The 18,062-nt window shown below is 33.5% G+C and overlaps 1 protein-coding gene across 1 annotated transcript in view; it reads left to right on the top strand.

The window, feature by feature from the left end:
• The first annotated feature begins 2,713 nt into the window (after positions 1-2,713).
• Wnt10 (Wnt oncogene analog 10) overlaps positions 2,714-18,062 on the top strand; it is a 164,127-nt gene continuing 148,778 nt past the window's right edge. The window contains exon 1 of the mRNA XM_081760235.1: positions 2,714-5,749. Coding sequence (XP_081616361.1) covers positions 5,700-5,749 — 50 coding nt within the window. The 5' untranslated portion in view covers positions 2,714-5,699. The remainder of the gene's footprint in view (positions 5,750-18,062) is intronic.

The raw sequence follows: 18,062 nt of genomic DNA, 5'->3' as shown, positions 1-18,062 counted from the left end.
TAGTAGTTTCTTCTGAGTCGTTGATTTGCCCCAAATAAAGACGACCTTGTCTCTTTTATCTAGTGAAAAAAGGGCACACCCGCTATTCGGGAACGGTCAATGAGCAGCACGGACCCGGCTATACCTGTAATTAAGGCTATACCTGTACCCGACTTCAGCACGTCCAAGATGGTAGCCAGCACCACGGTTCGAATAGCTTTACTCCTCAGCTTCCTCTAGGAACCTATTCATTTGACACAATGTGAGTGAGATAATTGGATTGGATTGGAACGACACCCTCACAATATTGAACCAGTACTGTCTGCTTGCTAGATAATGTTGTCCACGAACTCGTCTCGTTTCGTGATTTGTCTCGATTCTCGACAAGTTTTTCTCATCTTGGTTTGTAGCTTTATGTGCAAAATTTATGCCTTGATTTTTTCCCCTTAATTTCATTAATAAAATCACAAAATCCTTGCGCAACACGAGATGTTCAGGAAGCTGTGCAGCTAACTACATTTAAACCATATTTTTTTTATTATTATTATTGGAGTATGTTTTGTAATGACTAGCGTATTTTTAAACGTTGATAAATGATCTTAATTGTGTTCATACAAACACTTTTATCAATTTATAACTTATCTACTATGAATCATTTAACACTGGAACAGTGGTTGATGTATAAAACTTAGATGATCTAGTGTTATTCACAATACTCGTACTAAATGTCTCTAAAACGAGACGACAATAAAATGTCATGTTTTTTTTTTTTTTTTTTTTTTTTTTTTTGTCTCGTTTTCGAGATGAGATGAGAAATTTCTTGGTTTTGTGGTTTACCCTATTGGTAGGTTGTCCCACTACTGACTATGCCCTGCAGGTCTACGAGTAGATAGATAATACGGGAGAATGTATTGTAATTATAAGTAAATTACTATAGAAAGAACTCCGTAACAAGTACCTAACAGTGCCAACAGACTATAAATATTTCCCAGCAGAGCAGGTCTCAAACTTCACTAGAATCCCATTGGATACATATTCTGAATATTAGGTGACGGGAAATATGATTATATTATTTACTGCGTATTTTTTTCTTTGAAACTAATAATTAAATTTATAATAATTATATTTTATAATTATTAGTTTAAATGTATAAATGTAAAATTTTAAAATAGGATACTATGCCATATTGGAAGACTGTTTTATTATCTCTGATATAAGAAAAGGTTAGTTCGATTTTAAGTCATGTGAATTTGTGCAGAAGAATATAGATGAAATTATTCCTAATGGATAGAAAACCATTTTATTTAGTTGATATAAACTTATTACTATTATTCATCAGAATATTTGATTTGATTTTTTTAAGTTTAGCGCCTGCTTCAGGACCGAGGTTATATCAGACGTGGACCTACGGCTTAACGTGGAATTCGAAACACATGAACTCCTGCCTGGAATCGAATCCGGGTCTCCAAGGCAAAGGTGCGTACGCGAACTACTTTAGCCACCAAGGAGCTAATCAGAAATGTTTGAAGGAACAGTGTAGCTCAGTGATAGAATACTTATCTCTGATGCGAGGTGTTACTGGTTCGAACCAGATCATGTGAGTTTGTGGTGGATGACATCGTGTCTTCTCCTCCTCCAATTTCTCATTCCACCAATTCTTTCAAAATTATTCATATTCATTAATTAGCCTAAATGGCATAAGCTGAGGACGTAAAATCAGAAATTTACTTTAAGTTCATTTGATACTTTTTACAGGAAATACAGTTTCTGAAACAATTTCTTTTCTATCTCTCTCTCTCTTTTTCCAGTGGCGAACCTAGAAGGTAAAAACATGGGGAGCAGCAAGAACCCAGACTATGACAGGTATATTATGAGTTTATTATAGACTATCAGAAATATATAAATAATAGCTTAAATTATTTTTGCCACTCCAAAAACTGGGGTGCCTAGACCCTTCTCGGCACCGGGCTAGGTCCGCCACTGCTTTTTTTTTTTTGTTTTCTTTTGTTTTAGAAATACGGGGTTCTTGCTGCTCCCCAATTTAATACGAGCTATAGTGTTTTGTTTAACAATAGGAAGAACTTGAAAATTCGAAACAGGTGACTGGTGTACTACTATTTGCTCAAGGACAAGTAAAAAAAAAAAAAAAAAAAAGAGAGAGAGAGAGAGATTCAATTGAATCTACAGCATTTAGAATTTAGAATTTGTGTATGTATGTGTGTGTGTGGTGGCTACGTGAGGATCAAAAGAAGCATACGGGGTAAAAGAATATGACAAGAGGAAGGTATTTACACAAAAGAAACTTTCTCAACACAAATAGCTTCCGGTTAAGTTTGACAACTATCTGGAACTGAAAAGTTTTAGGGCATTGGTTTAAAAGAGAGAGAAAAAACACACAGAAAGCGAGAGAGAGAGAGAGAGAGAGAGAAATCTAACGGGCAGTAAGTATGAAACTATTATCGTTTTCTTTTTTATTTTCTTTCTTTCCGGACTGATTATTCGCATCCCGATTGGCTTAACGTTGTCAACGAATGTCCGCGCAGTCTGTCCGTGTGCGCGGGAGGCACTGATAGAGCTCTTGAAAAGAAGAAAAAATAGAGAGAGAGCGACTGATGAAGCCCATAGAAAAAGAAGGGGGAAGAGAGGATGGTCTTCCCTTATCCCCACCTTTCTAGATCACCACCCCAATTTAAGAGCCTTCCCCCCACCCTGTCTCTTTTATTCTTCTTTACTCCTTTGCCTTGACGGTATCATCATTATCATCATTTTATTTTTCTCCTCTCTACATCACATCAAAAAGTCGCTTCTTACCACTTACTTTTTTCAGTGTTTTCATCGCAGCGTTCCGTGATAACGTATTCTGTCTATCTGTGACGCGTTCCCTTTCCGTGGTTCGTTTTTTTTTCTTTCTTCCCCTTTTCGGGAGAAACCCAGGAAGCGAAACAACACAGGGGCAAAGCAATATCCAGGCGGCGGGCCCTGTTTTCTCTACGATACGTTACCTTACTAGCAAATACATGAGTGAGTGTGAAGCTAATATAGTCGATGTATTCTTGTTACATAAAGTTGGAAACAGAGACGGTGTGTTAAGTATTCAAGCGAGACCGAAAGAGAGAGAAGCAATATAGACGAACCAGCGAACTCAACGGCGTAGCATTAACAAGGAGATAAAGCCAGTAAGGTTAAATCAACTGCGTGACGTGCACACACACACACACACATATACACTCAAAGTGTCTCTTTCCCCCTTCGTCTCTCTATCTTTCTTTCTCTCTTCGTGTCTTCCACACACACACACACACACACTTACACACATCTACACACATACTCATACAAACAAAGTCCACGAGCGCCACACTCTACATCCAGATCATCGGAGAGCAGTGAATCCCCGTTTGTCGGGAGTCCCGAGTGATTACCAGTGATTGTGTGTGCACAACAGGGTATTCTTAATAAATAAAAGAAACGGTTTGTTTTAAGTGAAAAAAGTTTGAAGAACATTAACGGATATAATTATTATTTAGAGTGAGCACGCGCCAAACTTAGCATAAATACATTAGTATCAAGAACACGTGTCATTGTAGAAGAAACAAGAAAAGAATTATTTTAAAAAATAGAACAGACGTATCAATATTAATAGAATATTACTTGAGTGAAAATAATCCGTAAACAAGAACTAGTAACGGAAGAAAGAAGTGAAGTTATATCAGGAAAACGTTGAATACCAGTTAACTTTACCGGCAAATGAAAATAGTTCTTGTTGATTTTAGGAAATCGTACTTACATTGTGAAGTGTGATCGAAAACTGAAGAGAACGTCAACACTTGTCACAAAAGTGAATGGAAGCTGTGTTAAGTTTAAACTAGTGTCATTGGTGAATACTTTTTTTTTGTCTCTGGGTTGTGAGGTAAAAAAGAAAAGCAATCCCAAGAAATTTGTCCGGAACTCCCAAGGTGCATCTCTTATTTTTTATTTTTTATTTTTTATTTTGTTAATACATACGACAGGAGAACACCTCAAAAGAAAGAAAGAATGAAACAGACAATTAAGATATAGAAGAAATTAATTTTTCTCCCATATTTAAAAGAAAAAAAAAAGAAATAAAGAAGCCTTTGTCTAATAAGGTGGACGATACGAAGAACAATTTTGATGGCTTGATGTGATTTTTTTTTCTTTTTCTGGTGCTGTTGTTGTTTTGACTATAGAAGTTGGTTGTTTTGACATTTTATTTCTTTCCGAGTGATCAATCATTTTCCACGTACGGGGGTTAATTTTTCTTCGCACACACACACACACACACACACACACTTTTTTTTGTAATAGCTATGACCACCTCTCCCTAAGTATAAAAGACGACGTGTGAATTTGATAAACAACATTCAGTAAAAAAAAAGAAAGAAAAAGAAAGAAAGAAAGAAAGAAAGAAAGAACCAACGAAACAGATTAACTAAACTTGTTCATTTTAGGACACCCCCCCCCAAAAAAAAATCAGGAGAATATATGTAATCGACACCTGTCTTGCAGATGAAGTGTAGTGTTAACAGACAGAATGTCCAAATAACAGAAGGAAAGAACTGAAGATTCGCACAAACTCTTTTTATTTTCTGTTGTCAAACTTCCAGAACATCAGCAAGCGAGAGTAAAAAGAGTGGAAAAAAATCACCCGTTACGTCATTTCATGTAAGAGTGCGTGTATGTAATCACTTTTTTTTTTTTACAATTTTTCTCTTCCCTTTTTTTAAAAACTATTGTATTAAACTCTGTATTAAGTAGTTTTTCCTGTCTCCTTTTTTACCCCTTTCTTCCTCTTTTTCTTTTCCTTCCTTCCCTTTACTTGACCTGTCTCGGCCTCTCTCTCTCTCTCTCTTTCTCTCTCTCTCTCCTATGTCTCTCTCTCTCCTACACTTATATACAGATATTTTTATAAACAATTGCTCATATACTCAAATTTATAAAATGTCTTTATCCAATTATCTATCAATTCAATAATATACCATTATTTTTTTTATATTTGCTGTCCTTTTTATACTGAGAGATATATAGGGCCAGTAATAATTTCTTTAGTATCATATAACACAGAAACATACACACATATTTCCCCCCTCAAAATATTGTCGGATACCCCTGATGTTGCCATGACACAGACTCGTCTCCATAGTGACTGTAGACAGTTGAACGTCAAAACAGAGAAGATGAAGACATAGTGTAACATAAAAAGAAAAAAAGATACAGACGCAAAATAAGAAAAAAGAAACGAAAATACGTCTTAACGAAGCCTGTAAAAGAAAAATCTAGAAAAGAAACTTAAAGTAGAAATTTAGTTTTGTGATCGGTGCTGGATACAGTGTATAATATGAGTGAGCAAAATTCTCTGTAATCAACAGTGACAAGATACATTGGAAAGGGATAACTGTTTATTTATTTATATATATTTATTTATTTATTTACAATGTACGGTTATATAGTAGATACCTTTCCAACCAAGCAGTGATGTTTCCGTAAAATATATTTAAAAAACAGACGTCTCGTGTTTCACAGAAGCATTAAATTCTGTGTGTTTATCTGTTTGTGTGCGAAGATGAGGACACGTTTTTAATATACTACCTGTACACTTACTACAAACAAATTTTGAGTTCTCAAAAAAGAAGAAGAAGAAGAAGAAAGAAAGTTGCCTTCACCTCTTGCTAGAAGGGGTCAAAGGACATTTTTTTGCATACGACATGCTCTGCGTTCTGTTGATGATTGTGTCTTCCCTACAGTTCTGGTCAGGGTAAGTGCTAATAGTTCTTTTTTTTTCATCATTCATTTTTAATAATTAAGAGCTAGTCATTTTTAAAAGTTTTATCAAAATAAGACAGAAAAGAACAAAAATTAAAATTTGAGAAACACAAATTCACTTACTACGATATATAATAAATTTGTTTTCAATTTATTAATGAGAAATATACGGTACAAATTCACTTACTACGAAATGTGAGGGATCTAGTATCAAAACCTACCATATACATTTTTTTTCCCCTTTTTGAGAAAATTAGAAATAACATGTAGCTCTGTTATAAGAAGCGACTTTAAATTTTGTTCTTTCCACAATGAAATCTGTTCATTATGGTCTACAAAAATGTTCGCAAACACAAATTCTAGCACGCTATGATGATGCACGCTAAGTAATGATAACGCTTTTCTTTTAGACAATTTACTCAGGATATGGTAGTGGAAGTGAAAAATGGATATGGTAGGTTTTGATACTAGACCCCTCATATGATAAATTTGTTTCAATTTATTTATGAGAAATTAACAAGTTCATTTACTATGAAATATAATAAATTTGTTTTCAATCTATTTACAAATGGTATGTGAGTTGTTGTTTAGGAGAAATCTAAACAACCATAGATACAATTTCTTAGTAAAACAAGTGAATTTTCTCTTTACACATATTGTACATTAGTTAATAAACAACCTTTTGCAGTAACATATGAAAGAAATTAAATTATTATTGGCTTCAAACAATGAACTTTTTGCGCCATAAAAATTAGTTCCTTTTTTTAAATCGATTTTCTCAAAAACTACCGAAGAAAATTTACCGTTAAGAACATAATTATGTTGGATTAATCTTTCTACGATATTGTGAAGCTATAGTTTTTAGGTTTCAATTATTAATGAGCATAATTTTGGAAAACAAGTTTTAGTTTTATTTTTTAAAATCTTATTACTTTCATATTTGTTATTGTGTATTTATATGTCATCATAAACGAATGTTTGGTATTATAAGTCAATGTTACAAACTATTTTATTACGTTATTGTAAAACATTTTATAATCTGTTTGTAAACAATAACACAATCATCGGACAGCATATTCAAAGATATTTCATTTTAGTGTGTCAAAGTGGATAGTGTCAAGAAGATTCTTCGTTAATCAAAATTTCATCAAAGAATCTTAAAAGCACATGTAAAATTTCAAACTCGATTATGGAAACTGTATTACTGCAATTCAGCACTTTCTAGCAATATATAATCTTCAGTTTACTTCCTGAAAAACTGAAAGGGTGATAAAAAAAATTATTCAGCGATACATTAACAGAATTACGTTGTTTTAGAGATTCATAGGATACATTCATTGTAACAGAAGTCTAATTTTATTACACTGGAAGACCGTTAAAACAGAATACATTATTTCCATTCTCAGGAAATCTACATCGCGTAAAAGTATGTACCTTTCAACCAAAACCTATATCTACAACATCCTAAAGCCAAACACTCACATCTACAATATCTCCCGAACATGCTACACAAACAACACATTACACCCTCAATTCAGTTTATTATAGATATTCATTTAATAATTAAATAATTTGCTTTATTGATTTTGTCACTATTCTGTTTGGCTAATAAACAAACAACAGTAAAACATCCCCAAATTATCGAAACCTCTCCCTTGTACCCTCATAGGTGAGTTCAAGCATACTGTTAGTTTCAAATACTAGACTAACAGGTTCATTCTGAGTTATCCACGAAACTCTATCAAATTATCTAGCTACATCCAACACTATTTTTGATTTTTTTTAAAAAAGGTTAAAATATTGTAGATAAACTAAAAATTTTTAGAGCTAATCATAGTTTTCACTTGTGTCTTATTAACCATACTATGTACTGTCGTCTTTCTTGATATATATATATATAAATTCGACGAGAGTATATTTTAGTACTAGTTTCATCTTAATAGGTGATGCAATTATCGTATACAGCATCAATTTTTACATTTACAATAAAAATTGTTTTTTGTTGGGTTTTCCCCCAAAACTATGCACGTGAATTTACAGTTATTACAGATCACATTTTTCTGCTCAATGAGACCTATTGGTTGGTATATCTTATTTTTTGACCATTGATTTTTTCGTTAAACGCTAATTATGACACAGAATTTGTAACTTTCCGGACGATGACGGATCTAGAAGGTAAAAACTGAGGGGTTGCAGCCAGAGCCCAAACTATGATAGGCATATCATGAGTTTAGTATAGAATCTTTCAAAAATATTCAATAGCATCAATTATTTTTGTGACTCAAAAAAGTAGGGGGCCTAGGTCCCTCAACCCCAAGCTAGATCCGTTACTGGTTCTGGATAGAGCAGGAAAATCATTTTAAACTACAAATAAAAAAAACTAATGAATTTTTGGAAAGGGAATCAGCATGGGGCTTACGTAGTAAAGGTTATATCCCGCCATGACTAATAAAAAAAAACTGGAAAACTTCGGTAAACATAGTCTGTTCCGGAAATCGAACTCAGGACTTTCCCAATTTCTAACCAGAATGTTCTCTTTTAGGATTGTTCATAGACAGAATTTTATTGACGACAAAATTCGAGTCGAGACACAGCTCTTGCAATATAAACAGATACATTTTTTCGAGACTATATATATACGTTACTTTTACGTCACATTTTCGAGACGAGACAGCCTCAATTCTTGTCTTGTGCGTATCTATATCCACCAGGGGCGCATCCACGCGGGGTCCATCGGGTCTGCACCCCCCACTTCGTAACTCGGCATACATTTGTACGTTTTCTTAATAGAACTATACGTGTTTACCAGAGAAATTATTGATGTAGCATAAAGATTTCGTCTTATTCTTCATCTGTATTCTTTCTTTTCTTGTGAAAACAATGTAGTTCTATTATTTTATTTTGAGAAAATAGACGGCAGTACTTAACAATTACTTACCACTTTTTCGGGTGTAGAATTACACCAGTTCAGTATTACATAGACGTGATGTCTTGTAGCATTATGTCCACCATCCAACTTTGGATCTCTCCCAACAAAAATTTCTGGGTGCGCATCTGCTATCCCCTGTCCACGAACGTCAGTGTAACTGCAAAATGTTTGGATTCCAGCTTCTATATACATGTATCTTAGCTAAAATTTAATCAAATTTATTACGATATTGTTCGAGACACAATGTATTGTGAAGGTATGGTAGAAGATATGGTGGCAGGGAAAAGAGGGAAAGGAAGATACACTGTAATTGATGGATGATAGTATTTTAAAAAGTAATTGTTATGTGAACACAGGATCATAAATGACATAGTGATCATAAGTGACATGTCAATAGTCTCAGATTAATACTACTACTAATAATAATAATCTTTATTTTAGTGCCGCGAACAGCTTTTGGCAAAAATACAGCACTTGGTATCAGAGTATGCGATGGAATAATAATACTACTAAAATACTACTACTACTACTACTACTACTAATAATAATAATAATAATAATAATAATAATAATAATAATAATAATAATAATAATAATAATAAACACAGTATATGAAAAACGAATATACACTTAAATATAGGAACCGAATTGCATGTATTCTATCTCAAGAATCGAACTCGGGTCACCTGTCCAAAGGATGGAAAGCCAATTTCATCGTGGAAGAAATACTTTTATGTCTTTTACCGATCATAAATAAATTCCATTTAACGATAAATTAATTCCTAGAAGACACTAATTAATTTGCTTGACTCTCATGTGTTTGAAGATTTTAAATTATCTTTTATTTATGATTCTAATCTGAAAATTAGAAATACCTAAGAAGTAAGTGAGAAATAATTTAAAAATATAATACTGTCTTAATTATGCTGTTCTTGTATTTAATTAATTTTTCTCCTTAAAGCTCGTTGCTAAGGCTATTCCCACTTACTTGGAATTTTATTGAATAACTAAAACGACAACGAAAAATATTTTTTAAAAACTCAGAAACTGAATCAGGTAATACTACATATCTGCAAACTGCGAACACATGGAGTAATAATTTTATTTTTAAATACATTTCATTTAGTGCATAAATTTAGGTGCCCAATAATTATGACATCATAAACATCGAAAGTTCTGGTCTAAAACAGTTATTAGTTTACTTAATAGCATGGCATCATAAATATCTAAAGTTCTGGTCTATAATAGTTATTAGTTTACTTAACTCCTTATCGCATACCTTGCCATATATGGCACATACCCTTTTTTCACTTTAGTTTTTTTGTGATTTATCAAAGGCATCAAATGACTGTTTTGTCTGCTGTGTGAGATATTGGCGTGTATGAATAAGAGATTTTGGTGTCATCTGGCATGTTCTTTGTGAGTTGTAAGTGTGTCATATATGGCACTTACTTATTTCTCGTCGGAATTAAGTGAAAAATCTAAAATTCAAGTTTTAATTCATTTTTCAAGTTCCCGTATGAGGATTTCCAATACTGATTATTTTTTCGCTAAAAGAAAAAATCATGCAGAAAGGGGTTAATAGCATGACATAAATATCTAAAGTTCTGGTCTATAACAGTTATAAATTTACTTAATAGCATGACATCATAACTATCTAAATTTCTGGTCTATAACAGTTATTAGTTTACTTAATAGCATGACATCATATACATTTAAAGTTCTGGTCTATAACAGTTATTATGTTCACTTAATAGGGTGACATCATAAACATCTAAAGTTCTGGTAGGAGGAGTACATGTGTTTTTGTTAGGAATATGTGCCTCACTGTTAGGAATATGTGCCAGCAATTAGAAGACAAATAATAACTGATACAACTTGCTACTTAACATTGTGTATCGTTTTTAAATACACAGTACATAAATAAATAAAATCTGTTCCAGCAGAATAAGAACTATCTGTTATTATTGACTATGAGCGATATAATTTTTAATTCCATAAAAATTCTTATTTTTTGGTTTTCTAGAAAACTACGCATGGGAATTTATCATGGTATATGTATGCCATTAAGCACGTTATTTCAATCAGGTTAATGTAATCTTTCGATTGACCTGCCACGTTTAGTGCACAAAGAAATCAAGTCCACTTTATTTAGTCATTTTGGGCAGTAAGTGAATGTGCCACTGTAAGGGAATTGCTTTATAAATTGGTCTAATTAATAAGATTTTAAATTTTAATGATAAAATAAGCCAGTGATGTGTAAACTACGATCCACAGGCCAGATGTGGTGCCACTGAAAGTTTTATCTGAGTGCTGCCCTCAGGTACTAATAACTTATAATGCAATTTTAGTGACGTATTTTTTGATTCATCTTACTAGAATTTCAAGGTAAAACACAGTATGTTATATTGAAAATTACTGTTTAAGTTCCTGAATCGAATAATTCTATAAGTGCATTGAGTGTAACTGTATATCTTGTTGATGGATTTCTTACTTTCCTCAACATTAAGAAGATAATCGTGTAGAACACCTAGTACTGATACAGCTAGTCGAGTTATTGTTCGAGCCAAGAGATGTGGGTCCATTTGCGATGAGTGTTTTAAATAATACCGCCAATGAATATACAAGTTATTATCAGAACCATAACAATCGGCAGTGCAAAGAATAGGGGCCCTGGGACGAAGGGGGTCCTGCACCGATGTTTGGATCTCATGTTACTTATTAATAAATACTTAAATTACACTGTTATATTTATTTCGTGAGATTAGTATAGTATAAAATTTCAGATTCCTAGCAAACTGGATACTTTCAAATATCTAGGATCAATATTAACAGACGAAAACCATGTTCACGAAGAAATTAAATGTCGACTAAAAGCAGGGAATTCGTGTTATTATTCAGTCCAAAATCTCTTGTTGTCACGAATTCTGTCGAGGAATTTGAGGTTAAAATATATAAAACGATAATCATGTCTGTTGTTCTGTATCGTTACGAAACACATTCGCTTACTTTAAGGGAAGACCGCAAACTGAAAGTATTTGAGAACAAGATCCTACGACGAATATTCGGACCCAACAGAAAGGGGAATGGCGGAAACTTCATAACGGGGAACTACATAATTTATACGGTTTACCAAATATTGTTAGGGTCATCAAATCTAGGAGGCTTAGGTGAGCATGTCATGTAGACAGGATGGAAAAGAATAGGAACGCTTTCAAAGTCTTAACTGGAAGACCAACCGGAAAACGACCTTTAGGAAGACCTAGGCGCAGATGGGAGGACAATATTAAGATGGATCTTGCAGAAATAGGAATCCAAAGTAGAAACTGGATCCAGTTGGCTAAGGATAGAAGTCAATGGAGAGCTTTCGTGAACGCGGCATTGAACCTCCGGGTTCCATAGACCATAGAGTTAGTTATTAATAAACTTGTGTTGCAGCTTCCTCCCCTCATTGATAAAATTAAAGTAATGGTCAAAAAGTAAAAATAATCTAAATGTGAAACCGATTCAATCAGCTCGCATTATATAACCCAAAATGTTATGTATCTTTCTGATAATGATCTTAAGTTGAATGTAGATGAAATGACTGTGAAACCGATCATCAATATATCATAGTGATAATTTTCAAAACTTTAAACAATTATCAAACAGTTATGAAAATGATCAAAACTTCGGTAACAGGATGCCGAAGAGGTTACGGCGGTGGTTATTATCGAAAATTCCTATAGTTAATGCTAAGACATATTATAATGTAAGTTTTTAGCTAATATCAATTATAGCTTATTTAATGATTAAAATTAAAAATCTTATAAAATTACATTAAGTCATAGGGCATTTTAATTACAAGCATATGTAGTGTTTTCATCTTATGGTTAGCTTCCAATAAAATCTAAGCTAAATGTATCACACGTAAAACAGTAGATGAATGTTTTACATTTTCTCTCTTTTGAGCTCCTTCGTGGCTAAGCGGTTTGCGTACGCACCTTTGGCGGAGGAGACCCGAGTTCGATTGCCGGCGGAGCTCATGTCGTTTGGATTTCACGTTAATTAGTAGGTCACGTCTCATATAGCCTTGCTGCTAAAAGGGACGTTAAACTCAAACTCAACTCAACTCAACTCATCTCTCTTTTCGTGGTAGTAAAGTATAGGATTGGAATCTCATGTTGAGACATTATAACTAGAACTGTTTTCTGAATTTCTTCGTGGCTATAGCGAACGGGCATTTGATGCAGGAAACTTGGCTTTGATTCCTAGTGGAAGTTCATATTGCTTGGATTCTACGTTAAATTGTAGATCCATGTTTCAATAACGTGGTGTTGGACAGAACACTAAGCTTCAAGTCAACGAATAATCCAATATAACTCTTTTCTATGTCATCCTTAGTCTTATCAATATTGGGATTGGGATGGTACATTTACATGTACACCGGCAGCTTTTGTCGTTACTTCTGTCATATTTTTGATCCATGTAATTATTTACCTATCTCAGCTGTTGATCCCTATCTTTTTTGGATTAAATTTCAGTCTCAAAGGACCACAAAGTCAGAATTCGACAACCACTTCGCTTCACACAGTCCGTGATCACAATTTGAGAAGCATTGTTCTGGTCCATTTACTTAATGTAGTTAGGCAGGATCACTAGGACAGCAGGGGCAAGGTTGCCAGTTTCTTTTCTCTGTAGTTCGAAAGATTACAAGAGCAACTGGAAATCGCAGAGCGGCAATAAAGCAGAGATTAAGTATTGATTAGGGTTAGGAGTAATACGTACGCAAGAATTGGCTAATTACGACATTACGCAGATGTCAACTAATGTTTCTCTGATTAAAGTCCTAATATATAGTATCAAGAAAGTAGATATTTGATAGATATCAATTAATGATAACAACATAAAAGTAGATAATCAGCTTACTCGCTTTTAATCAATACATATTTTTTCAATAGTTAATTTCAAGGAAATATACATCAACATGTAAAATACAGCTTATTTGCTCGAACTGACACCGGTGTATTGGACATGTAAGGTGGGTTGCCTGCTTTAAAGGAGTACTGGATACCTCCTGTAAATAAAAATAAAAATGTTTTTATGTAAATACTATATTTTCCTTTTTATTTCTTTAATTATATAAATAATAAAAATTGTATTTTTGTTGAATAGTATCAATCTTAAAATTTAGTAATTTTGAGATTTGTGTAAATCAACAAAACTTTTAAGCAATTTTCTGCGAGCACGAAAGTTGCTTCGTTGTATAGAAAACAGAAAAGCTTCATCATCTTCCATTATGATTTTGTGCTGTAGTAAATATGTGATTATGTGATGAGTATATGTATCTCTAGTGCGAGTGAATCGTGTTCGACTTTCTGGTGCTAGCTCATATGGTTGGAGTTCCATATTAAAGTTTAGATCTACGTTTCATAAAGCCTTGGTACTGGAAACGACGTCAACCTCGAAAAAACCCAAAGAATCAAGAATGATATTAGTACATCACAAGTATTGTAGTATTACTTGTAGGTCATCTGACATAGCATTTGGTTTTCAGTCAATGAAGGAATCCATTGTCCCCTCGATGTAGGCAACCCACATTGCATGTCCAATAGCCCTTTAGGATTTATGGTAACTTTGTTACCATGGCGTAGTATCGTCTTTGACAGTTTATTTAAGTTCTATAACAGGTATTTAAGCCGGGTTTCTTATAGGTCAAGTCAAGGATGGATCAAAGAACACCCCAGATGGTTTTGGAACCGGATGGTCAACTTGGTGCGGGTGGGGGAGCTTGACTTTTCTTCTTAAGATAAATTTCAAAAATAAAAAAATCACGTTTTTAGTTTTCAAGATATCCGATTGAAACGGATTGTGTATATCTTTGGGCATTTCTCAATTTTTTGAGATCCCTATGTGAAAAAGTGTTACAAGGGGGTGATTTTTAAAGAAAAAAATCCGTTTTTATTTCGATTTTTCCGGTTCAGGTGAATGATACGGACATGTAAGGGGTACCATTGGAAAGGGATTGTTATACTGAAGAAAATGGCGTTTAAACAATGACTCTAGGTCAAATAATAATGATACAGTACATTTTTGAAGTATATATATGTATGTATGAAAAAATGAGTCAACTTCAGACTTTCAAAAATTTTTCTCAACCTTGGTTTACAAGATTGAAATTTTGCACTCGCATTAGATACGTAACAACCTATTAAAAAAAACAAAAAGGCAGATCCGTACGTAAACCCAGGCCCGGGCTACAGGAGTGCAAAAATTTCGAATTTCTTTTCGAAAAATCTCTAGCTTTTTTTAATTTTCCCGTTTCAGGTGTATAATACGGACAAGCGAGTGGTACCGTTGGAAACTATGCTCTATCCTGAAAAAACCGAGGTATGCACCATGATCCTACGATAAATAGCAAGGAAGCAGTAGCTGTTTGAGTGAAAGTCTAAAATTTACCTCAGAAAGTGGAAATCCTAAAAGCCGGTGTTGCTTGCAGTAAATAAAATTTAGTCACTGCTATTAATACTCATATTGACGTATATATCCTTGCTCTTGCACATTAACTATTCGTAATTTACCTGTTTACTTAAGCCGAGTAACCTTACCTACTTTTATATTATTATTGTTAATTGACGTCTAGTAAAGATATAGTTTTTTTAAAAAAAACAAAAAGTTAAAATTTTAATCAGAGAAATATTAGTGAACATGTGCACTTGTGTAGTATTTGCGTAGTATCATTACAACTAATCACTTCTTGTGTACATAATAGGCTATTACTAAGCCTAATCAATACCTCTTAACTAACTTATTTTATTTTAAACTTCCTTTAGTATAGCTCATCCGTCACAATCTTCTTTTTTCCGTTCTTTACATTCTCCTTACCTCTTATTATATTCCTATTCATAATTAACTAATTCTTCTCAAAAGTGTTCTAGTTGTTCAATGCAAAATAATAATAATAATAATAATAATAATAATAATAATAATAATAATAATAATAATAATAATAATAATAATAATAATAATAATAATAATAAACAGTGTATGGCTTTAGTCATTTTTGAAAACTATTTTTGGTAATTGTAAACAAATCTAAAAATGACCTGAATTGCTCTACCAGTAAACAAAAAATATCTAGAATGCATCCTAACAATTGTTAAAATAGAGACTATTCTAAATTGTTCAAAATTTACCTGACTTCTGATATACCTAATGAATGTACGGGCTTAAAACTACTTTTAAAGTGCCAGAACATTTTATGCATACAGTACTACCATTTATATATTTACAAATCTTTTCTAGCCATATACTCAAGGATCGAATCAAGGACCCCATGCACCAGAGGTGAACGCTCTATCTCTGAGCCATTGCGGCCCCTTTACCAAGAAGAGTATTACTTCGCTTATTCAAGTTAAGATACAATTACACTATCGTCAAGACGTGTTGGATAAAACATTCGCTGAAAGGCAGATAGATTAAAGAGAAAACTCCGAATATTTATAAAGATCTCCCGGCTTAATTCTACTTATACGGAACTCAACTTGTACAGAACTCTGAAATAATCTAGGAAACTAGTACGTGAAAGAAACTTACAATGGATGCCATGATACATGAAATTGAGATTATGTGTGCTTCCCTTCACGTGGAAATCATATATGTTGTTTCTTGTTTGTTTGTTTGTTAATGGCAGTATTCGTTTCAACACCGAGGCTATATACCGGTAAGACGTGGACATACAGTTTAAGTTGGAATCCGAACATCCGTAATCTGTTCAACACTCTCCCACCGGAAACAGAAACCAGGACTGCGTACATCCAAATAGGCTCGAGATAGCCTTATAGCCTTTAGAGAACAATAGAGCTATCATATCTGCTGTTTGTCGAACTGTTCTACAGCGTTGCAGGCTGCCAAATGTCATTCATTTTTAATATCTATAACTTTGTGATACACAGGATCAAAAAGTTCATACTTGCAATTATTACTGTTTCTGTAACTATCGTTGAAAGAGCGTAATCTAGGGGAAATAAATCGTATTTATTTACAGTACATGTTTGTTGATACCTACTGGGTCCAAGAGTGTTGCCATGTGACATTATAGCATCTTCAAAACAACTTTTCGAACAGCCCGTCAATATTACAACCGTGATATCTGTAAAATTTGTGAAAAAAGTTTCATTCTTCTTTCTGAATGATACATTCTCTCCTATCCTAGCTATCCATTAACATCCCAATTTGTGTAAAAATAATTCCACACCTCTCTGCTGTTGATGGTTCTTGTATGTTTTGTACAGAAGATTCAAATTTTGGTAAGTTTCTTTTTATCCGGCGGACTAATATTGAACCTCCTCACTATAATTTATATCTCAAAGTATCTACACCTATAAGACTAGCGATCGATGTTAGTTTCATTGATTACATACTTATCATCCAAAAGTTATTACACTGCAAACTTCGGGTTGCATGACTTTCCGGACAACTTGTACTATAAGTCTCTTGAGTATGCTTTATATTAAAGCGTTCTTGGGGGAGGTACTTGACGTCTTTCTGGAGGAGTGTCTCTCTGAAAGTAGGCCTGAATTTAACAAAGAATGAACCTAATAACCTGTGTATCAGAGGTGAACGCTCTGTGAAAACTTAGAATTCCTCTTACTTTTTTTTTTTTTTTTTGTGATTATCTTCCACAGTTATCCATTTCTCTCTTAGTATCGGGAGAGAGTTACACCTTCTGTATGGTGCAAGTTAAATAAAACCATTAAAGTGTTTCAAAAGACTTTTTAACTCATATTTTTCTTTAGATTTAATTAATATAATTAGGTTTTTCCTTGAAAATGTTAATTAAAGGAAATCAATGTACTTGCTTGTTTACTTGCTTGTTTGAACCTAAAGTATAGCTGCTTCCCTCACACATCGACGATTGGAAACAAAAAACAATTAAAAAGAAGGTGGAAAATCTAATGTTGCAAGAGAAAGGGAGAGAAAGCGAAAGCAACATTGGAAAACTGGCTTACCTTGTCAGCTAAGATAGGCTGTAAATATTACAACGCAATGCATAGCATGCTTTAATACTTGTGAACCATAAATATGAACAAATATCACCCATGCAAGCGTACGTAACAAACACATTCACACACACATGTGCGCATACACACATATATATAGAAGTCCAAATGTTCTATACATACACAAATACAAACGAACACACATGTGATGGAGCTTCCTTTTGATAATTCTGTTCTGTATATGAGACAACGAAACACATATATCATAATAAATGAAGTTTGAACTCTCTCATGCGTTAAAATATTTCTAAATTATTTCTTTGTTGTTGTTGTTGTTTTAAACCTTAGAAATTTACTCAACATTTTTTAAATATGTATATGTTCATAGAAATGAG

Source organism: Thermobia domestica, chromosome 1, assembly GCF_964235325.1.
Source record: "Thermobia domestica chromosome 1, izTheDome1.hap1.1, whole genome shotgun sequence".
Taxonomy (NCBI): domain Eukaryota; kingdom Metazoa; phylum Arthropoda; class Insecta; order Zygentoma; family Lepismatidae; genus Thermobia; species Thermobia domestica.
Note: the sequence above shows the minus strand (reverse complement) of the source record. Positions and strands in the feature narration are given on the sequence as shown.